Here is a 23,525-nt window from a genome sequence, read left to right on the forward strand (position 1 = left end):
TCTGTTCCCTGTCAGAGCATATGCCTGGGTCGTGGGCTCGATCCCCCTTCATGCAGGAGGCAGCTGATTACTGTCATCACTGATGTGTTTTTCTTTCCCTCTCCCTTCCTCTCTGAAGTCATAAAGGCATATATATATATATATATATATATATATATATATATATTTTTTTTTTTTTTTTAAAGAAAATGAAGACAAGAGTAAGTATGGGTAGCATTCCTAAATCATGATTTATACTGATAATCTGTTAGGAAGGAACACCTATTTTCCTTCTTGAAAGGAAGATTTAAGAAAAAAAAAAATCTCCAGAATTTCTAAATTTTGCAGATGAGGAAGTCTCCTTCTCTTGGATACTTCAGATCCGCAGAGCCAACAGATTTTTCCCCCAAGTTATTTGCTTTTTTATTTTTTGGTGGAAATTTTTTTTTTTTTTTTTTTTTTTTTTTTTTTTTGTGGTGGGGGAATACCCTGCTTTCCTTTCCCTAAAAGCAGGCCATTATTTAAATATTCAATACAATAATCTTGAATACTTCAAAACAATTAATTTAAATATCATGTTTGGGTTTTTTAAAAAAAACATATTTTATTGATTTTTTTAAGAGAGGGCGATGGATAGAGAGTTAGAAGCATCAATCAGCTGCCTCTTGTACACACCCTACTGGATAGGTGCCAGCAACTAAGGTACATGCCCTTGACCGGAATCAAACGTGGGGCCCTTGAATCCGCAGGCCTACGCTCTATCCACTGAGCCAAACTGGTTAGGGCGCATTCAGATTTTTTTTTAAGTCCTTATCAGTTTAAGATAAATACTGAAAGGGTGATTGATTGACATGACCCAGCAAAGAAAAAAATGTTTGGGTAGTGGTGGTGGGAATAGATGAAGCAAGATTTAAAAAATGTTGATATTTCCTGAAATTTGGCAACTTCATTGTACTTTTCTTTGAGATTTTCTACAATAAAAAAGTTCAAAATTTTAGCTTCTTCTTCTTTTTCTTTTTTCTTTTCTCTCAGAACTCCCTTTTGCCTGTTAATCTGAGCTGGCTCCTGGCTGCAGGAGGAAAACTGCATAACCAATTCTTTTGCAAACTTCTGTTTACTTGTGAATACACTAATTCATTAAGGGAGGCGTTATCTTTGTCATATACATGCATAGTCAGCATATAAGTAACAGTCTCATTTTATTTATTTTATTTTAAATAATATATTTTATTGATTCTTTACAAAGAGGAAGGATAGAGCGTTAGAAACATCGATGAGAGAGAATCATCGATCGGCTGCCTCTTGCACACCCCCTACCGGGGATGTGCCTGCAACCAATGTACATGCCCTTGACCGGAATCGAACCTGGGACCTTTCAGTCTGCAGGCCGCCGCTGTATCCATCGAGCCCAACCGGTTTCGGCTCATTTTATTTATTTTTTATTTTGATAAGAGAATCATTGATAAGAGAATCATTGATTGGCTGCTTCCTGCACGCCCCCTTCTGGGGACTGAGCCCGGAACCCAGGCATGTGCCCTTGGCCAGAATGGAACCCGAGACCCTTCAGTCCAGAAGGCCGATGCTCTACCCATTGAGCCAAACCAGCTAAGGCAACCATCTCATTTTAAAGGAAAGTTGGGACTTCCGCAGATATCTCCAGGGTGGGGGTACCAAACCTCCTGCATTTCCCCCAGCACTTTACGAGCAGAGTGATCACAATTCCTTCCAGAAACGCCTGTGCCCGTCACGTCACGCGCTCGGCGGAGACAGCGCCGGGTGTCCGTGGACTCAGAACCGGGGAGCCCGCGCCCGGCCCACTCGGGATCCAGCCCCACCGTGGTGCCCAGCGCGCGGCCCTGAGCCCGGGGCCGCCGCCACCCGGTCCGCCGGCAGCCCCGCCCCGAGGGCGGAGCCGGGGCGGAGCCGCGCGCCCTCCCTCCTCCGCCCGCCGCTCCCCGGGGCCGCGGCGCATGTGCCCCGCGCCCCTCCCCGGCCCTGGACGCCGCTTCCCCTCCGCTCGCGCCGCACCCGCCGCCGCCGCCGCCGCCGCCGGGGTCCATGGCCGGGACGCGCTGGGTGCTCGGGGCGCTGCTCCGGGGCTGCGGCTGCGACTGCAGCAGCTGCCAGCGCGCCGGCGCCGCCTGCCTGCCCTTCTACTCGGCCGCCGGCTCCCTCCCGTCCGGCGTCTCGGGCCGGCGCCGCCTGCTGCTGCTGCTCGGGGCCGCCGGGGCCGCCGCCGCCGCCTCGCAGACGCGCGGCTTCCGGGCCGGGCCCGCCGGGAGGCTGGCGGGGCTTCCCCCCGCGCCCCCCGCCTCCTACGCGGCCCTGCGCGCCTCGCTGCTGCCGCCGCAGTCGCTGGCGGCGGCCGCCGCGGGCCCGGCGCGGGGCTACAGCCAGGTGCGTGGGCGCCGCGTGGGGGGTGCGCGCGAGGACCCTTCCCCGGCCCCTGTGCCCCCGGCCCCTCTACCCCCGGCCCCCGTGCCCTTGGCCCCGTGCCCCCTCTACCCCGTGCCCCCGGCCGCCCGCCGCGCCCGCCCCCGCCCCGGCCGCCCGGCCTCCGATTGGGCCCCGGAACAAGGGACGCTGTCCCGGGCCTCGGGCTTCTCCCTGTTTTGTTCTCCCGAGCCTCGGGCTGCGGGGCAGTGTAAGTGTGGCTGTGGGGGTGAAGGCGGAGGCCTTGCTTCCTGCCGGCCCATGGTAGGTTTGGGGGGGCTGCTGACGCCCCCACCCACCGCGTCCCCGTCACCCTCCGCCCTCCGCCCTCCCCGGCCCCGCGGAGGGTGGGAGGGCGGCCCGGGCGGCCCGGGGCCGGAGAGGAGGCGCACGCGCCGCGGCTGCGCGGGCCGCGCTCGCGGGGGAGGAGGAGGCGCGCCCGCAGCCTCCCTCCCTCCCTCCCTCCGGGGTGTGTGTCCCCGGGAAAGGCGGGCGCCCCGGCCGCTCACTGAAGGTCACCCCTGCGCCTCTGACAGGAGGCCCTTCGGGACCCGGGTCGCTGCCAAAGGGGCAGTTTGAAGACTGATGTTGGGAATGGGGGCCGAGGAGAGAGGCCGTCTAGGACCGGAGGCCACGGTTTTGGGGGAATCTAGGAACTGGGCCTGCACTGTTTTCTTTGTAAAAGTCGGCGTGTGCTTGGAGAAACTCAGATTGCACCCGGGTGGTGCCTCGTTAGGAAGCTTGCTTTCTGCTCGCTACGTGGCATCTGGGGAATGTCACCGCACCACACTCTTGGAGGCTCTGGCTCCTGATGCGACAGGTCGAGTTTGTCTTAGTGGTTAGAGCATGGCCTGCGCACTGAAAGGTCTCAGGTTTGATTCCCAGTCAAGGGCACATACCTGGGCTGAAGGCTCAAACCTGGTCAGAGCTTGGGAGGCTTGTCAGCAGGGCTGCTGCCTGCCAGGGGCTGAGCTAATTGACTCGTTTGAATCCAGGCCCAATACTTTTCTGCTGCCCTTTTCTGTATGATCTTGTGATCTTATGGAATTCTGGGAAACTGGGCAATGTTACCTTGATTAAAACACACACTATCTCACACACTATCTCTAATAAGCCCTTATGAGCTTGCTTCTCTCTCTCTCTCTCTCTCTCTCTCTCTCTCTCTCTCTATATATATATATATATATATATATTTTTTTTTTTTTTTTTTCTTTTCTATAATGATATCTACTGGTATGATACACTGTTTACAGTTGTCATTGACTTCTTAAAATTACATGTAAGTCTTCAGGAAGATGATGGGAACATACAAAGGAGTGAAGCGTCTCACTCTCTCTTAAGCCCAGTCGAGTGCAAGTCACTTGAGTTGCTGACACACTTTAATTGTAGTGCTGGTTGCATTCTTGACCTCTGCTGAAGGTACATTTATCCCTGACCTCATAAAATTAGACAGCACGTCTTCATGGAACTCTTTCCTCAGCCCAGTAAAGTGCAAATCTTAAAAACTTGAGTTGTCTTCCCCATGACAGTTATGGTGCTTGTTGGAATCTTACTAAATTTCAACTTTTGCATAGTTTTGTAAAATGGGTCTTTTTTTTTTTTTAATTGAATTTATTGGGGTGACACCAATAAACAAAATTATACAGGCTTTCAGGTACACCATTCTGTCACTGTTCGTCACCCCAAGTCAAGTCTCTGTCCATCACCATTTATCCTCCCATACTCTCTTCCACTCCCTGCCCCCTATGTAACAATGCAGTAGAGGTTTTTACATATTTCTCGGGCTCCCGTTAGCTCACACAACTGCTGTTGTCTTTGATGATCTCTTCCTTATTCCGGTGGTCTGGCACATCATTTGATAGATGAATCTTTCGAAGCATCCTGCTGTCTTGTTGACTTACCCACCCCTAAATGCCTTTTCATAACCCCCCTTTGCCTACCAGGTTAAGGAGACTCCCTCAAGTCCTTCTGCTAAAGGGTGCCAACTTCCTTTTGCCAGCTCATCTTCCTTGGCCCATAAGTGGACCCTACAGTTTAGTCAAATGGGGTTATTGCTGTTTTGCAAATGGGCTTCATTACATACTGCTTCCTCCCCTCACATCTCAAACTGGAGTGCCCTTTCCTTTATATCCGTCAGAAGCCTGTCCTTCAAGGCCCATCTCATGTCTTCTTCTATTAGTGCTCGGTTTTGAATTCTTACGATGTATATTATAGCATTAAAGCATCTCGTCTTGTATGCTTATCTTAGTGTAGATGGTAAAACTTTTTTTTTTTCCCCCCCCTTGGTTAATCTTTACCAACAGATATTTTCCCCCATTTCTTTTTAGAGAGAATGGAAGGGAGGGAGGGAGGAAGGTAGACAAAGAGAGAGGAAGAAAGAGAGACAGTGATGTGAGAGGCATATCAATTGGTTACCTCCCACTCAAGCTCTGACCAGGTTTGAGCCTTCAGCCCAGGTATGTGCCCTTGACTGGGAATCAAACCTGAGACCTTTCAGTGCGCAGGCCATGCTCTAACCACTAAGCAACAACTGGCCAGGGTGTAGATGGTAAACTTTTTTTTTCTTTATTAAGGTATTACATATGCATTCTTATCCTCCCATTGCATGCGCCCCCCTCTCCCCCCTTACACACACACACTCATGCCATCATTCCCTGGGTGTCTGTGTACATTGGTTAGGTTTATATAGGTGCATACAAGTCCTTTGGTTGATCTCTCCCCCTTGCTCCCACCCTTCTCTCTGAAGGTTGACGGATGGTAAACTTTTTGAGATGAGGGCATAAATGTGGTTCACGGTGAGTAGCAGGCACTCACATATTTGTCAGATTGAAAGGACCCCTCTAGTTCTGCCTTAACAAAAACACTATTGGGTGCAATTTGGGACCGAAGAATTTCAAGACAGGGCCTGAATGAAATTTGGGTCCTGCCAAACCATTAGGATATATACCTGCTTCCTACTGTTAGGATGTTCCCTTTAAGCCAAAACAGGATGAGTTAGGTTCGTGACTCTTCTTGCCTCTGAAATAGTAACTGTCCCCTAAAAATAACATCACGAGCACTAGTGTGTAGAAGTAAACATTTTCTAAGTAAGTTGTCAAATCTTATATTTCTTCATTTCCCTTGGAAGGAGTCTAAAGCTACCTACCTGGAAGACCTTCCACCTTCCGCTGAGTATGAATTGCCTCCATCCAAGTTAGAAGAGGAAGTGGATGATGTTTATCTGATCCGAGCTCAAGGATTGCCTTGGTCATGCACTGTCGAAGATGTGCTTAGCTTTTTTTCAGGTATGTTTTAAATATTTAGTTTTGTCTGAGCAAAAGATAGTTCCATAAAATCTAAGTTAATCTATTCTGTAAACATCTTATCTGATGGTTGAGAGTTGTCTCAACTGGTGCATACCAAGTGATACTATGTGTACTACTTATTTATATACCAGGTTTAAAGACTGACTACAACAAAAAATTTAATGTTAAAACAACAAAAAAATTAAATGCTAGGACTAAGATTTAATACATAAAACCAGTTTTTTTCTGAAGTTTGATATGCACAGATCAAAAAGCCAAACCTGCCAGTGGAAATATGTTATCGGGAACATGGGTTAAGAGAAGCTCTTTATGCAAAACATACATTTAAAATACATGATCACTTAGTGTCACGTGGCATAGCTTCCTTAATATCGCTTGGAGGGTTACATATCTGTGATTAGTTTTTTATTTCTATATCTGACTGATTCTTAATTTTCCTTTTAAGAGAGTTTTAGAAGATGCTACCTTAAATGTTGTAAAAATAATGTTACCTATACCAAGTACTTTAATATGTATAGCATTCTTTGGTCAAGCATTTTATAAAGTCATTTATATCTTCCACTTGCTCCCATTATAAGAAGTATGCAATAAAGGGATGTCTTTTCATAGTAATAAAAAAGAAGAAACGTTAAATTATGGTAGCAAAATTATTCTTATAGGAGATATTTTAGAGTTTTTCTGGTTGTGATTGTAACAAAAGAAGACACTTACGCATAAACATAACCATAGAAGTATTGAGAAGGATATAATACCTTTTTTGTTGTTGTTGAGCCTAGTTTAAATTTCCATTTAATGATCAGGAGACCATGAACTTACGTATGTGGTAAAGTTTTCTACTATCTTTTTCACGTGGAGCTTTTTAGAGATGACCACCTCATTGGCATTTGGACAGCTTCAGGGATGGGGGCTTGTGTTAGGAATATGGCAGGCATTTTGGTTCTTGTTTTGTTTTGGTGTTGGAAGATTGCATTCCAGTGGCTTGTACAATTGATTTCTGGTTTTAATTGATTTTTATTCACCTACTTTTAGACTGCAGAATCCGTAATGGTGAGAACGGAATACACTTCCTGTTAAACAGAGATGGCAAACGAAGAGGTGACGCCTTAATTGAGATGGAGTCGGAGCAGGACGTGCATAAAGCCTTAGAGAAGCACCGCCTGTACATGGGGCAGCGGTATGTGGAAGGTACGAAGCCACCCTGCGGCTTTTCGGGATCCTTACGCAAGACTTGGTACTCCCCAAGGCAGTTTCACGCGATCCTTAGCAATAGTGAAGGAGTTAGATATGATGACTATACCCTTTTTCAGGGTATGAAAAATGAGAGCACAGAGATTATCTCGTTTCTTATCTATAAGATGAAGATGTTGACCAAGTGTATCTCACATAATTGTGATGTTTAAATGAATGATGCCTGGCACGTATAAATATTCAATAAATGTCATGTCATTTTCTCCAGAGAAGTACATGATGATTAAAAAATTACTAGTTTTAAAATTCTTGATATGTTTGTTTTTTTAAAAAAGGCATATTCCTTTGTTATGTAAATTTGATAAGTCTTTTGTGCATTTGCTTTGCAGTCTATGAGATAAACAACGAAGATGTGGATGCCTTAATGAAGAGCCTGCAGATTAAATCTTCCCCCGTGGTCAATGACGGTGTGGTTCGCTTGAGAGGACTTCCTTATAGTTGCAACGAGAAAGACATCATAGACTTCTTTGCAGGTGCTTTTCAGCTTTATCATGTTTGGAGCCTCATATCTCCTCCCCCTCTCCCTTCCCCTCCCCCTCCCAGCATTGTCTCCTTTTCCTAGGTAACTGCATGCAGTTATACTAGGTTCTTTAGGGGAGAACTCTTCATTTGGATTTCCAGTATTTATGAATTACATAAATGTTTCTCATAACAGTGTCCATATTAAGGTTAACAATTTATATGAATTAGAATTCACAGCTGTAGAATATGCATTGTTACATTAGTAGTGATGTTAGTCTAAATCTCTATTTCTCCTATTACATAATAGCAAAAAAAAAAAAAAGATAGAGAATTGTGTTTTACATGAACTGCTTGGACCCTTAACATTCTGGAAATACAGATGTGTAGGTGTTACTAGGTTTTGGCTGCATAATAATTTTCTTTCAATTAGGTATCTAGTTTTGGGACTGGCAAAATTGATCTCAGATGAGTTGATTTTAAGTATAAAAAGTTCCTGGTAGCACTAATCTGATGATTTTTTTGGTGTCCTAGGATTGAATATAGTAGACATTACTTTTGTGATGGACTTTAGAGGGAGAAGAAAGACAGGAGAAGCCTACGTGCAGTTTGAAGAACCAGAAATGGCCAGCCAAGCCCTATTGAAACACAGGGAAGAAATTGGTAACCGGTGAGTGAGGTAGATACTAATGATGCAGGAGTACCATACATTGGCCATTTTGATGAATGTACTGTAATATGAATGTCAGGTGATCTAAACAGAAAAGGAGAGAGAGTAGTATGATGTGCTTTCAAATGCCTTTCACGTAGATTAACAAATCATTGATGTGGTAATTTGCTGTATCAGTATACATCTATAAAATATATTTTGTTATTTCAGTATGCATCTATAAAATACATTTTTTTTTTTTTTTTTTTTTTTTTTTTTTTTTGCCTTGGCTGGATGGCTCAGTTGGAATATCCTTCCGTGCACCAGAAGTTCTCGGGTTCAATTCCCAGTCAGGGCACATGCCCTGGTTATGGGTTCCATCCCTGGTTGGGGCATGTGTCAGAGGCAACTGATAGATAGATGCATCTCTCCCTCCTTCCCTTTCTGCCTCCCTCCCTCCCTCTCTCTTTCTCTCTCTCTCTCCCCTTCTCTCTCCCCCTTTCTAAAATCAATTTAAAAAATACTTTTCTTGCATTACCCCAATATTACCACATCTAACAAAATTACCAGCAACTTATCTTATGTGGACCCATAATTAAGTTATCTTAATTATACCTAATATATCATTACAGTTGCTTTTTTTGGCACCAAAGTCTAGACATGACCCACACTGTGTTTGACAGTTATGTCTGCAGTTCTTAAAGTAGAGCAAATCCCCTTCTTTATTTTTTTATTCCCTCTCCCTTTATAAATGTCACTGACTTTTGAAGAAATTGGGACAGTTGTCCTGTACAGTGTCTCATGTCCTATTTTTATCTTATTGCATCTTCATTGTGTCATTTAACTTGTTCCTTTGTATCCTGTATTACTCCTGGAAACTGGAAGCTAGAGCTAAAGCCTTGAATTGTTTCAGTTAACATTTTGATGTGGATACTCTTGTAGATGATTCTGTATTCTATTTCACATCGCCTTAGGATGCACAGAGTGATGGATGGCTTCTTTAATGTTTTGACCTTAATTTTGGAGGAGTACTAAAGCCAATCCAAAGCCACTGTATTTCAGAATTACTTATAGAATTGGTTCAAAGGTCTTTATTAAATTTGTTTCAAGTGAAAAAAGTACGCAAAGCAACTGCCCTCCCCTATTTCTTTCCACACTCTTCATATTATAATGTGTCTTGGAACACACCAAAATTACTTTATGTGGGGATGTTAAGGCATTGTAGAGCTCTTAATAAATTAAGGAGTGGTGCCCACCTAATCTTTATAGGTCTTTATATAAAATGATTTTTACACTTCAAGCTTAATAACCTGATTTGGAAAAGCAGTGTTGAGAAAAAGAAATTGGATCCAGAAGCTTAGATTTAATAGAGAGTTTCACTGCCAAGCAGATCAGAATTGGCATTTAAATGATCATGAATTCTCATTAAACTCTTAATGAAGTTCTGAAGGAACTTCTGTGACTTAATCTCTTACACGAATATAATTAATTTTCACAGAATTGAATTTTAAAGCTTCAATAGATTGTTAACCACCTGTGGAAAACAAAACTCTTCTTACCAGATCAATTCTTTGCATACACACAATTAACTATAGCATAGTTGTTCTTATGAAGCAAAATGAGGTAGGAATGTTGTTCAAATGTATACTAAGAAAATTTACCTTGGGGAGGATTAAATCAGTGATCTGTTCTGTTGAGAGTATTTTTACATGGGCTTATAATATACTATCACCTGTTATCTTTGGACACTTGTGTTTCATAAGCTATTGGAAATACTATATATGCATGTTTTATTTTAAATGAGTTCATTTTAAAATTACTTTGCACAGTTTGTGATGTTCTGTTTTGCTTTGACATAGATATATAGAGATATTTCCAAGCAGAAGGAATGAAGTTCGAACACATGTTGGTTCTAATAAGGTAAAGAAAATGGCATCTCCTGCTAAGTATGTAACTGAGCCAGACGTGGTCTTTGAAGAACAGGAAGTAAATGAAGACATTCGACCTATGACAGCTTATGAAAGTGAGAAAGAAATTGGTAAGGATCTGCTTCTTGTTAAGACTCATTGTGTCTCTTTTGTATGTCTTGATATTTGTTGGAAAAAAAAAAATATATATATATATATATTTACTATTTGTATGAAATTTAAGACTATTGGAGAAGGGAATTAAGGATTTAATATGTCTTTGAGCGTAGTATGTACTTTGAATATATGCAGAAAGACTTAATTATTTCATAGGTCTTTAAAATGTAATAACTTTTGTAAATCCTACATCAGATAAACTGGTGGCACAAATATAACTAGGAAGTAAAATGTCAATTTTTAAACTAAGGTGGGAAAAGATATAAGTAGAAAGCAGGAGTGTTGACTGAAGAAAGGCATTTTGTTTGCCTCTGTATTATTTCTTTTATTCCTAACCCAAAGCAACATTTGAAATTTTGAAGTTTGCTAAATCCTTTTTAAACTGGTGCTCTGGGATTATCCTATTACTATATTTATTTAGTGCTTATTACCCAGAAAATTACCCTTTCCTTGATTTTTTTTTATTAATAATAATTTTCCCACTCTCTCTTATTATAGAAAGACTAGAGGCCTAGAATTTGTGCGCCAGTCGGGTCCTTTGGCCTGGCCTGTGGGATTGGGCTGAAACCAGTTCTAAGACATCCCAGGTTGTGAGAGGGCGCAGGCCAGGCAGAGGGACCCCACTGGTGCACAATCAGGGTTGGGGAGGGACATGGGAGGTTGGCCATCAGGGAGGGACCTCAGGAAGGCTCCAGAGCATGTCTAGCCCATCTTGCTCAGTCCCAATCGACCAGACCCCAGCAGCAAGCTAACCTGCTGGTTAGAGCGTCTGCACCCTGGTGGTCAGTGCATGTCATAGTGAGCGGTTGAGCAGCATTAGCATATCGTTAGCATATTGCACTTTGATTGGTTGACCAGCTGACCTGTCGACTGGACACTTAGCATAGTAGGCTTTTATTATATAGGATAGGGGTGTCGAACTCAATCAGAGAAGGGGCCAAAATCTAAAATCCAGCCTAAATCGCGGGCCGAATGGTTTACTGAACAGTCATAAACTGTCATTGTGATGGAAACGCAGCGGAGTGCAGTGATGACAGCGCGGTGCGGGCCACATTGCAAGGCCTGGCGGGACGGATTTGGCCCGCGGGCCTTGTGTTTGACACATGTGATATTTTGTTCTTTTGAAATCTGGTAATAGCTGAAACCGGTTTGGCTCAATGGATTGAGCATCAGCTTGGGGACTGAAGGACCCGGGTTCGATTCCGGTCAAGGGCATGTGCCTTGGTTGCGGGCATATTCCCAGTAGGGGTTGTGCAAGAGGCAGCTGATTGATGACTCTCTCTCAATGTTTCTAACTATCTCTCTCCCTTCCTCTCTGTACAAAAATCAATAAAATATATTAAAAAAAAAAAAAAAGAAATCTGGTAATGGATTGAGGCACTAAATTTTTAAGCGAAGCGAAGTTTATCACATGAAGAGTAGCGCTCTGGGCAGGTGAAAAGGGTCTTAAAAAGGGTTGCCCTTGGCTCTAAATTCTTATGGGTGTTTAAAAAGGCAGAAATTTCAGATCTTTTTGGCTTTAAAATTCAAGTCCTTCCTTACTGGTTCAAGAGGCATTAAGGATTTTGACATAAATATCATACCTAATGGTAATCTGTTAATAGCTCTTGAAGCTTTTATGCTCTTGACGCTGCTTTTTGCTCCACTTTTCAGAATTGCCTAAGGAGATGCCAGAAAAGCTTCCGGAGCCTGGTGATTTTGGAACTACATCTTCGCTACATTTTGTTCATATGAGAGGATTGCCTTTCCAAGCCAATGCCCAAGACATCATAAACGTGTGTGGCAGTAAGAGATCTAATCTCAGTGGGTTAGAATAAAAGTTTTTAAGTTGAGCTTCTATTAATTTCAGGAAGGTAGAGAAGAAGATACAGTATTTCTGGAGTATCTGTGGACAGTATGATTTACCTCTCCATGGTTGTAGAAGCTTGTTTTATTCTCTTAACCTGAGAAGTATGGGTTTTATTGCATTTTAAGGTGACATGGATGGTGGATAAGAGGATTTTTTTTATGCACAATAGTATGATGTGGGTTTAGTATTCAAAGAAAGTAGATTTCCTCTAAATTGGTTCAATCTCTTCAGTTTTTAGTTTAGTGGCAAGAGGAACTTGCCACAGAGCAGTTAGGTTCTAGACAAGAATTTAGTACTCCTAAGTGCTTGGAGCTTTCGTTAGACCATATAGCCGTGTGGTGTTATAATTCCCTAACTTTTTTGAGAAAAATAATTTTAAGAATATTTTTATTGCATGATAGGTACTATATAAAATGGAAAGCTAAAACAGCAAAGTACCTACTGATTTCATGAACTTGAGGGCATAAACTTAAGATAGATTCAAACCTAGAGTTTTCAGTTAGTGAGCCTTAGAGTTGTCTTTATTATTTCAAGAAGCCTAATAGATATCAAATGTCACCTAAATGAAGGTTGCAGTCTCATTAAGGCATCACATTTTGTTGCTTTGGTTTGGAATGACAGCTGTTCAGTGTAGTAGCTCTGTTAGGTAGTGTTGATAAGAAAATGGTTATCAGGTGCATGCCTGATGAAAAAATGGTACAATTGGATTATTAAGAAATAAAGTGTATGTGATAGTATATACAGATAGTCCTTAGAAGTGGAAGGATATGTGTGGGAGGAATAATAAAAGTTTTCTTTGTTGGTATAAAGCACATCGAGAACCATTTGTTGCATAATATTGTATTTATAGTATAAGTTGTCTATGACCAGATATTTGAAATGAACTTTGAGTTCTAAGAATATCAGAAAAGCCAGAAGGGATGATAGGAGATATTTCCTTAAAAAAAAAAAAAAAATTTAAAGTGTATGAATCAAAGCCTGAAAGGAAAATGCAGAACTACTAGACTTCTAGAAATTGGACATAGTACCATTATGTTCCTTTTGGCTTCATTTGTTGTTTAGTTTTTTGCTCCACTGAAGCCTGCTAGAATCACCATGGAATACAGTTCCAGTGGGAAGGCCACGGGAGAAGCTGATGTGCACTTCGATACCCATGAGGATGCTGTTGCAGCTATGCTCAAGGATCGGTCCCATGTTCGTAAGTACTGCCATGTTTTTTTTTAAATATATTTTTTATTGATTTTTTACAGAGAGGAAGAGAGAGAGGGATAGAGAGTTAAAAACATCGATGAGAGAGAATCATCGATCAGCCGCCTCTTGCACACCTCCTATTGGGGATGTACCCTAAACCAAGGTACATGCCCTAGACCGGTATTGAACCCGGGACCTTTCAGTCTGCAGGCCAACGCTCTGTCCACTGAGCCAAACCGATCCCGGCTGCCATGGTTTTCATAGTCATTTTCATACATGTCTTTGCATACAAATGCCTTTTTCTGTTTTGGATTTTTCCTAGACTATTTCCTTGGGGAAACTGTACTCTGCCATTACCATTAAATTAAAAGTGAAAAGGATGAGACATATTGTAATGAAAAGCATTATTTTGTCTGCTAATGATCCTTCATATTTCTATCCAACATTAGGATTTAATTTGGTTTTATATTTTTATGTAAGAAAGTAAATGGACAAAGGGTTTGAGTTGCTGTTTGAACTATGAGAAAAAGGCTATATAATATTTCTGCCTTTTCAGCTTTTTGAAATGAATCTCTTTTTGTCATTCTCAGAGCATAGGTATATTGAATTGTTCCTGAATTCATGTCCAAAGGGAAAATAAGACTTCCAGGGACTCCAGATAATAAGGTAAACTTAAGAAGTCCAATCGTGGAAACTATTTTCATTGATAAATTAATCATTAACTTACTAATTTGTAATATGTAATTAACTTTCTCTTTAATAAAGATGAAACTGATCATGATAATTGAAGCATCACTATAAGGAGTGGAATTCTCCTGGGAAACAGAATTCATTATGATTGTATTAGAGGCCCAGTGCATGAATTTGTGCATGGGTAGGTCCCTCAGCCTGGCTGGTGATAGGGGCCAATTGGGCTGTGGGAGTTGGGTGGTGGGGGAGAGCCCATGGGAGGTTGGCTGGAGGCCCTTATTAGGGTCATTAGGGCCAGCCAGCTGGCAGGGGAGGGGCCGCGGGAGGTTGGCTGTGGGAGCATACTGGCCACCAGGGAGGACAGCTGCATATGCCCCCTGGTGGTCAGTGTGTGTCATAGTGACTGGTCATTCGGTCGCTTAGGCTTTTATATATATAGACTGGAAGCCCAGTGCCTGGATTTGTGCACCGGTGGAGTCCCTTGGCCTGACCTACACCCTCTCGCAGTTTGGGACCCCTTGGGGGATGTTGGAGAGCCTGTTTCATCCCGATCCCCATAGGTCCAATCCAGATAGGAGGGAGCCTTATCCCCACAGGCCAGATCCCTGCTGGCCAGATCTGGGGGGGGGGGGGGAAGGGGGCTGAGATAGGGAGGAGGGAGCTTGATCCCTACAGGCCCAATCCAGACAGGAGGGAGTCCGATACCGACCTGGTGGTCAGTATGCATCATAGCGACCGATCAAATGGTTGAATGGTTGCTTAGGCATAAGATAGATAGATAGATAGATAGATAGATAGATAGATAGATAGATAGAGGCTTTGAGTATTTTTCCTGTATGTAGACTTTTTGCATTTTTCTCAACATTCATCATTCTGCGAGTTGAAAAATAATTTTTCACCTTCAGTAGCTATAAATCTTAATACAATGGCAATGTGCTTGCATTTTTTTTTCCTATAAAAATTTTGAGCACATTTCCTCATTTCTAAGATATTTTTAAAATGTTTAAAGTAATACATTTGAAACCAGAGTATACCAGTGATATGTACACTTAATGTACCACTGTTTCTTTTCCTAAAGTAATGTTATGAAAATGATTATACTAGGAAGTTTATGATTTTGTAGGGTTAACTTACATGTGACAAATTTAATATGTTTTGATGTCTTTTCTCTTGACTAAATGTTATATGGTGTTTTTCTTTTCCCTCCTATAAAGTCTTTTTATACGTGTGTGTGTATGTGTGTGTGTATGTATACATTCATATCATCCTATATAATAAAATCCTAATATGCAAATTGATGGAATGACCAGTCGCTGTGACATGCACTGACCATCAGGGGCAGATGCTCAACGCAGGAGCTTTCCCCTGGTGGTCAGTGTGCTCCCACTGCGGGAGCACCGCTCAGCCAGAAGCTGGGCTCATGGCTGGTGAGCACAGCAGTGGTGGTGGGAGCCTCCTGTTTCCGAAGCAGTGCTAAGGATCCCTGAGGGGTCTCGGACTGCAAGAGGGTATAGGCTGGGCTGAGGGATCTCTGATCCATTGCAGGAATGTTGTGCACCGGGCCTCTAGTATATATATAAAATCTTTATATATATATTTGAATTCTCACCCAAGGATATGTTTTTATGATTTGAGAGAGATAGAGAGAGAGAGAGAGAGAGAAATGTCAATATGAGAGAAACATCATTATGCCTCCCTGAAGTTGAGAGAGAGAGAGAGAGAGAGAGAGAGAGAGAGAGAGAGAAATGTCAATATGAGAGAAACATCATTATGCCTCCCTGAAGTTCCCTAACCCAGGATTGAACCACATCCTAGGTATGTGCCTGACAGAAACTCAAACCTTTTTTTGTTGTTGTTGATTTTTTTACAGAGAGGAAGAGAGAAAGATAGTTAGAAACAGTGGTGAGAGAGAAACATCGATCAGCTACCTCCTGCACACCGATCCCCATAGGTCCAATGTGCCTGGGGATGTGCCTGCAACCAATGTACATGCCCTTGACAGGAATCGAACCTGGGACCTTTCAGTCTGCAGGCTCATGCTCTATCCACTGAGCCAAACTGGTTTTGGCTAAATGATATGGGAACATGTTCAACACTTTTTCATTTTAATAAATGTGCTGTACTTTTTGTTTTATTTTCAGAATGAAGCAAGAAGCATTTCATTTGCACATCTTTCTTGGATATGGGATATACAGTTCCAGTGTTTTAGCAGCAATTGTTAGAGAAAGGATATGGGGTTGTGGATTAATTGTTTAAGAAAAATTCCATAGTGGACTGTTTAGAAAGAAAAAGGAAAGATTCAGTTTGGAATTAAATAAAACACAAGTTTAAACTTTGTTTAAATTGTCCATGATAGGATCTGATATATAAATCTGGATTTTATTTTATGATTCAATAATTTGTTTTCATAGAGATTATGTTATCCAATATAAAGACTGCATATTTTTATTCAGCACTGTCCTTTAAAATATTCCTCACATTTTAAAAATGATTTTTTTGAAAGCTCTGATATAAACTTTCTATGGATTAAAATACTGATTTATTTTAACCAAATACTCACCAAAGCAAAGAAAGGTTTCAGACCTTTGAATCATTATGGTTTGGTAGAGTAGTTATAATTTTAGGTGTATTGATGACTTACGGGGTAGGAATGTTTAAAAAAAAATTTTTTTTTGAGATAAAAAAATAATTACCATTGGTTAGTATAATGGACGGCTGTTTGGCAGTGTCACATCTTTAGAAATGTTTGGCCTTTCTAAGCTTGTGCTACTGGCGTTTAACATAGTGCCTGTGTGCTTTAGGAGGGAAGTTTAGTCTCAAATGTCTGAACACATCCCCGTTCCCTGACCCCCTTTTTTTGTTTTGGGTAAACATTAGGGGTGTTAGTCTCAAAACTGTGAAGTGACATCTCAAAACAGTCCTTAAGGACCTAATGGCTTCCCTCGAATTTAAACCAGCTCTAGATAGGAAAAACCTAAGTCCCTTCATTTGCTTTTTCAGTGGGTAGCTCATCCCATATTTAGAACAAGTAGGGGTGCCTTGCTTAAATAAAAATAGCATTTAATGTATAATTGTGTGAAGGGTTTATGGATAAAGCTGTACTCCTGTCACATTGTGGCAGTACATTCTGCTTTCATACTAAATAGCTTGTTATTTAAATATTGGATCAAAATGGCTGGTTTGAAAATGTAGTCATTAATAAACTAATTTTATGTGCACCTGTGTAGGAGAATCAAAGTCCTGTATACTTTCTTTGCCTTGTTCCTGATCTCAGGGTCACTACTGCTATGTAGTTACCAACAGATGCAATTCTAGATCTTAAAATCAAATTAGTCCAGATTTCTGAGAGGTGATATTTGGAAGAGAGATTATGTCTTCTCTCACTCAGTACATAACCATCTTTGATTACCAGCTAAGATACAAAATCACTGTACTGTAAATAGTTAATAAATGAAAGCTTGGTTCAGGCAGATTACCTAAGAGTATTTATTTTGGAGTGTGGATAAACCAAATATATTTTTATTACATCGAGTTCCTGGTATATTATTACAAGGAGACATGATTAACTTTCAGTTGTGTTTGTCATCCAATAAGAACATGACTGACCAGTTTAACAGCTTCCGCATTACTACTTAATGGAAATACGTTTTCATATATGTGTACTGAGCTGTGCAAACTGGTGTCTAGCTGTATGATCTGCTAGAATGTGATCTTTCTCCCTTTAGCAGTAGGCATCCAATTTGCTGTGAAAAAAATCTGTAGGGTCTTCTGGGGATGAGGTTGGTGAAGAATTAATTCATTTGCAAATACTTTATTTTGGAGCTAATAAATTGCACTTGCATATCTGGGAAAGAATGAGAGCAAAAGCCTTAAAGTGTTGTGTGGTGTGGGTATCTTACTGTCACACTATTGGCTGAGCTCTCAGTAAAAAGGTGGCCATTCTTGGGAAGTCTTACGAATTCATGTATTTTTCCTAGCATCCCTTTAGCAAGTTATTGCTCATAATTTAGGCTACTAAATGAATGCTTGCTGAGAAGGCAGGTGTAAAAAGGCATGTGTAAAAAAACACATGATAGAATAAAAGTGATCTTTTATTTCTATCCAATCAAAAGATATATTTCTCTTTCCCAAAATTTGACAAAACTGCGTTATCATCAGATGTTATTGAAATATTGACAGAGGTTTTCTATTTATGTCTTTATAATCTTTATGGGAAAACTATCAAAATTGCCAGATTGGATATGGCCAGGTTACCCATATTCTGCTTTATATTAGATAGTTAGCTACTACTTCTCAAGGAGCTGTAAGAGAGGACTCTGATAAGGAAGCTCATCAAAGTGTAGGTTTATGTGTAGATCCCAAGGGGGAAATTGCTAGATTGTGATCTGATCTGAGATACTGATGCCAGAGAATGAAGCAGAACCCAGAGTATTGTCCCCTCTGCCTGGGCGAGGGTGGCTTCTGCCAGGTGGGGAGGAGGCAGGCAGCTATGGAACGGAAGTCTCTGAAGCCTGGATTTACCTGCAGAGTGGGGAGGAAGCAGCAGGAGAAAGCACTTCCATCTACATGACATTTTGAGGCAAGGCCCCTGCTTGTTAGTCAAATGCCCTATTGGCATTCTCTGCCTAAACCGTCCCTCAGCAAATTGTCATTTGGGGATTTTTCTCAGGGTTACATCCTATTCATTTTACAATTTAAAACATTCTTTTGTTTTCATAGTTTCCCCTAAATCTATAGGTATAATATAAAAGGGTTTATATTCAATTGGTAGGACACATATAGAGCAGAATGGTATTTCAGCAGTAGAGGCAGGCCTAAGTTCCACTGTCTTTCGGAAAGCATTGCTCAAACGTGGTAGGAATGGACTTTTCCCTCCTGCTTCAGACTAGAAGACACTCTGAAGTTTGTACAAAGGGAATAAAGTTGCTATAAACAGTCATGTGTAGGTTTCTGTGTGTACATAATATTTTAACTCATTTGGGTAAATGCCAGGGAGTGGGATTGCTGGATCATATGGTAAGATTTTAGTTTTAATAAGAAATGCTAACCTCGCTTCCAAGGCTGCTGGCTGTACCATTTTACATCCCTACCAGCAGCGAGTGTCAGCTCCTGTAGCAACGCATCCTTGTCCGCCTTTGGTGTTCTCAGTGTTTTGAATTTGAGCTATTGTAATACGTCTGTATAGTGGTATCTCGTTTTGTGATTCCATAGTGTCCTAAGATGTTGAGAATCTTTTTATAGATTTGAATCTTCATATTGTCTTTAGTGAAGTGTTTGTTCAGATCTTTTGCCCAGTTTTTCAGTGGGCTGTTTTTCTTCATTTTAGGAAGGGGATATAAGAAGGTTTTATTTGGTGTTTAAACCTTGATGATACGAAAAATAAACAAGATAATTTTAAAAATTGTTTATATTTTATTTTTTGAAGGAAATAATATTCTAGAGATATGAAGGGGTGTACTTTCTCTGATCCTCTACTTCAGCCACTATTTCCCTTGGCAGCCCTGTCATCACTTTCTAATATAAACTTCCAGTGATATTTACTGTATAGATAAGCAAATATAATAAACATTTTCATTTCTTTTTAGCATACTATACACCTTTTCTCATTTAATATATCCTAAAGATCATTTGATGTCATTATACTAAATCTTTCCTCTTTATTTTTATTTTTTTTATTAATCTTAGAGGAAAGGACAGAGAGAGACAGAGACATTGATCAGCTGCCTCCTGCATGCACCCCAACCGAGAATCGAACGTGCCACCTGATGTACGGAATGAGGCTCTTACTGTCCAGGGCTTCCCTCATTTTTAAAAAGTGATTGTACACCATGGATGTATGCAATCGAACCTGTGTCCCTTACTAATGAACATATAAATTGTTTCCAATCTTTTGCTGTTGTAATGCTGAAGTGAATTGCCTTGTATAAATCTGTCATTTTGTACATATATAAATTGTAGAATAAGTGGTCAGAAAGTTTATATCAAATTATATTTTTTCTTAATTTGCACTAACAGTGCAAGTGCCCATTTGCCCATAGCCTCACTGACAGTGTATTAGCAACTGCTCTTTGCCACTCGGAGAGGTTAAGCACGCACACACGCTTGGAATGGTATTCTTTTATGAGGTAGCATTTCACGTTTGGCTTTTGAATTTCCTTTTCTGTTGTTCTCTTACAATCCCTAATACTAATCACCTTCATTAATTTTAAAGCAAATCCAAACCATAGTATCATTTGTCTATTTCAGTGTGCATCTCTTTAAACAGGACTTTAAAAATACCATCATTTCTAAAAGTACTAATACTTTTTATCACCAAAAATGTCTATCTGAAATGTCAGAATCTAAATAGTCCACACATTGCAGATGGCTACTCTTGCCTCTTTTTGCCCTGTGAAATTTTTAGATACCAAATTTCAATCATACTATAAAGTGATATTTTTTAAATCAGTGCACCCATTGATCTATTTTCTTTATGTGTGTCAAAGTTTGTAAATATCTATATTTGATTCTTAAGCTTTTGGGCATATAAAGTTTTTACTTGTAAAATTTACAGTGAACAAATGTTAAGTGTACCCTTGATGAGTTTTGATGTACAACTTGTAACCCAAACACCCAGCAAGCCATGGAATGTTGTCACCACATCAGGAAGTTTCTGCACCTCTCCCATCTCTTCTCCTTGTTAGGATTTTCACCATGGATTAGTTTGGTCATTTTAGAACTTAATAGAAATGGAACCATATAGTATATGTATGTGTGTCAGTTTCTCCTCAGCGAGATTTTGAGATTTCATCCATATGTTTCAGCTTGGTTTCTTTTCAATGCCGAGTAGTATTCTATGAACATGCCACAGTTTAACTTCTGTGTTAGATGAACCACTGGTGGACAATGGGCTCTTTCCCATTTGGGCTATTATAAATAAAGTTGCTGTGAACCTCTTGTGCAAGCTTTTTTGTGGACCTATGTTTTAATTTCTTTTGAGTAAGTACTTGGCAGAATATCCTGAGTTGAAAGATTGGTATATTTTAAGTTTTGCTAGAAATTGACACACCTCTTTCAAAGTGGTCATCCTATTTTCATACCCACAAACAATATGAGAGTTCCACTAGGTCCGTGGTCGGCAAACTGGCTCGTGAGCCACATGCGGCTCTTTGGCCCCTTGAGTGTAGCTCTCCCACAAAATACCACGTCCTGGGCGAGTCTGTTTTGAAGAAGTAGCGTTAGAAGAAGTTTAAGTTTTAAAAATTTGGCTCTTAAAAGAAATTTCAGTCGTACTGTTGATATTTGGCTCTGTTGATGAATGAGTTTGCTGACCACTGCACTAGGTCTCTAGCCTCACCAATTAGTGGTGTCATCCTGTAATTCCAACTATTCGGTACCCCATTGTAGTTTCCATTTGTCTTCCTTGACAATCGAGCATTTTTTTCCTCATAAGCTTTTGGGCCATTCAAATTTCTTTAGTGAAGTTCAAGTGCTTGTTTCCTATTTTACTCCATTTGTTTCCTCTTCCATTTACTTTTTCCTTTATTTTTGAACAGTTAAGATTAACGATTAGAAGTTTCCACAATCTGAATTTTGCTCATTGTATTCTGTGAATATTGACCACTTTTCTATTTGTTTTTTTTCTTAACTAGTTAACACAGTGGTCGGCAAACTTATTAGTCAACAGAGCCAAATACCAATAGTACGATGATTGAAATTTCTTTTGAGAGCCAAATTTTTAAAACTTGAACTTCTAACGCCACTTCTTCAAAATAGACTCGCCGAGGCCGTGGTATTTTGTGGAAGAGCCACACTTCAAGGGGCCAAAAAGCTGCATGTGGCTCGCGAGCTGCAGTTTGCTGACCATGGAGTTAACAGAAGCCTGTTATTCTTGCAATGAACTAGTTTTAACATCCCTCCCCCCGCCTCCCTCACCAGCATACACACACACTTCATCACTGTTTATTATGGCAGGATATTTTTATATGGTAGAATTCTTAAATTTCCTCTTTTATGGCTTCTAGGTTTTGTGTCAGAATTAGGACATCCCGGTGAGAGGATTTTGAAAGCACCTGGTGATAAGGCATGAAAGCCTGTAGCCAAGGCAGAGTAGAAGGATTCAGTGAAACAGAATCACCAAGATACATTTAAGAAGAAATTTTTCAAGTGATCAGACTAATTTGAACCCCACAGGTGAAACTGCACAAGTATATTCAAAGACTTGTCTCAAAACATACCTGGTTCTAATTGAAATACAAGAGGCTTACCACCTCTTTTTGCCATTTGGCAATGACATTTGGAAATACCAAAAGCAAAAGAGACACTTGAGTTATTCATAATCCTGATAGCTTGGCTGAAATTCCATTTATTTCTTGTCCCTTAAGAAGGCAAATGAAATACAAGTGATAATATTGTGATTTTTAGCCTCTAATTAATGGATAAATTATTTGTGGTAAATGAGTATGAGTGACAGTATTGTGCCAGAAAGCAGCACTCCACAATGGCAAGGCAATAGTGCTGCCTGGGGACTCATAATTTTCCATCTCCTTGCCTCCTGGAGTCCTGAGTGATCTGTTTACCGAGCTTAATTATTATCTCTTAGGAATGTGACATCCTCAGCCATGTTGACAACTGGTCAATGGTTCTTTTAACCAGTTAAATTTTAAAATTTTATATATATATATATATATATATATATATATATATATATATATATATATATATATATATGTGTGTGTGTGTGTGTGTGTGTGTGTGTGTGTGTGTGTGTATGTATATATATATATTGAATATACAATATATATTATATATATAATATACATATATATATATATATATAATATACATACATATATATATATATATTATTGATTTTTAACAGAGAGGAAGAGAGAGATAGCTAGAAACGTCAATGAGAGAGAAACATCAGCCAGCTGCCTCTTGCACACCCCCTACAGGGGATGTGCCCACAACCAAGGTACATGCCCTTGACCGGAATTGAACCTGGGACCTTTCAGTCCGCAGACCAACGCTCTTCCACTGAGCCAAACCGGCTTCGGCTTAACCAGTTTTATATATCAAGATATTAGGTTGTCTTTATTTCTATTTATTTTTAGGGAGGAGAAAGGGAAATGATGTGACAGCAGGAAAGATCATTTACTTCCCCCACTGGGCATGTGCCCCAACCCATGTGTGCCTGACTGGAATTGAACCAGCAATCTTGTGGTACATGGGAAGACATACAAACAACTGAGCCACAGCAGCCAGGGCAACAGGCTGTTTTTGAGTAAAGTTTGTCATTTGAGGCATAGCAATTGTGCTTGCCAGGTACTTGATTTCTGACTTGGTAGACTGACTGACATGCTTACAAAATCAACTGTCCTGAGGAATCTCTATATATAAAAGCCTAAGCAATTGGTTGACTGGTTGGCTGATAGCTATGACATGCCATGACCACCAGGGAGCAGATGCTCAACGCAGGAGCTGCCAAACGACAGCAACTTTGCAGTGTCCTCTTGCCCACTGTGGGACCTCTCGGGGGATGTCAGACTGTCAGTTTTGGACCAATTCCCCACAGGCCAGGCCGAGGGATCCCACCTGCTGGAGGGACTTCGCTCATTCCAGACACCCTTCAAGCCCTGCAGCCACCCCATGTGGGA

At 40.9% G+C, this 23,525-nt stretch overlaps 1 protein-coding gene across 4 annotated transcripts; it reads left to right on the plus strand.

Moving 5' to 3' along the window:
- The first annotated feature begins 1,948 nt into the window (after positions 1-1,948).
- Positions 1,949-18,720, plus strand: GRSF1 (G-rich RNA sequence binding factor 1). 4 transcript variants are annotated; one of them, XR_006739817.1, is made up of 11 exons: positions 1,950-2,376; positions 5,540-5,696; positions 6,747-6,902; positions 7,295-7,438; positions 7,959-8,094; positions 9,933-10,111; positions 11,811-11,932; positions 13,069-13,204; positions 13,788-13,863; positions 16,029-17,768; positions 17,838-18,720. XR_006739817.1 is itself a non-coding variant. In XM_036414564.2 (10 exons), exons 1-9 carry the CDS (start codon positions 2,038-2,040, stop codon positions 13,835-13,837), a joined length of 1,419 nt encoding a protein of 472 aa, XP_036270457.1. In that variant the 5' UTR covers positions 1,950-2,037; the 3' UTR covers positions 13,838-13,863; positions 16,029-18,720. The 4 variants fall into 4 exon arrangements, 3 of the variants coding, with proteins under 3 accessions (XP_036270462.1, XP_036270457.1, XP_036270471.1); XM_036414564.2 differs by having other exon boundaries at positions 16,029-18,720; XM_036414578.1 differs by lacking the exon at positions 1,950-2,376 and adding an exon at positions 2,543-2,676 and having other exon boundaries at positions 16,029-18,720.
- The last annotated feature ends 4,805 nt before the right edge of the window (positions 18,721-23,525 follow it).

This window comes from Pipistrellus kuhlii, unplaced genomic scaffold (assembly GCF_014108245.1).
Source record: "Pipistrellus kuhlii isolate mPipKuh1 unplaced genomic scaffold, mPipKuh1.p scaffold_m20_p_1, whole genome shotgun sequence".
In the NCBI taxonomy this organism is placed as follows: domain Eukaryota; kingdom Metazoa; phylum Chordata; class Mammalia; order Chiroptera; family Vespertilionidae; genus Pipistrellus; species Pipistrellus kuhlii.

Coding starts and splice junctions, on each gene's coding strand:
- GRSF1 (XM_036414564.2), top strand. CDS start 2,038: ATGGCCGGGACGCGCTGGGTGCTCGGGGCGCTGCTCCGGGGCTGCGGC. Junction 7,439..7,958: donor CATCATAGACTTCTTTGCAG/GTGCTTTTCAGC, acceptor TTGGTGTCCTAG/GATTGAATATAGTAGACATT. Junction 11,933..13,068: donor ATGCCCAAGACATCATAAAC/GTGTGTGGCAGT, acceptor TTTGTTGTTTAG/TTTTTTGCTCCACTGAAGCC.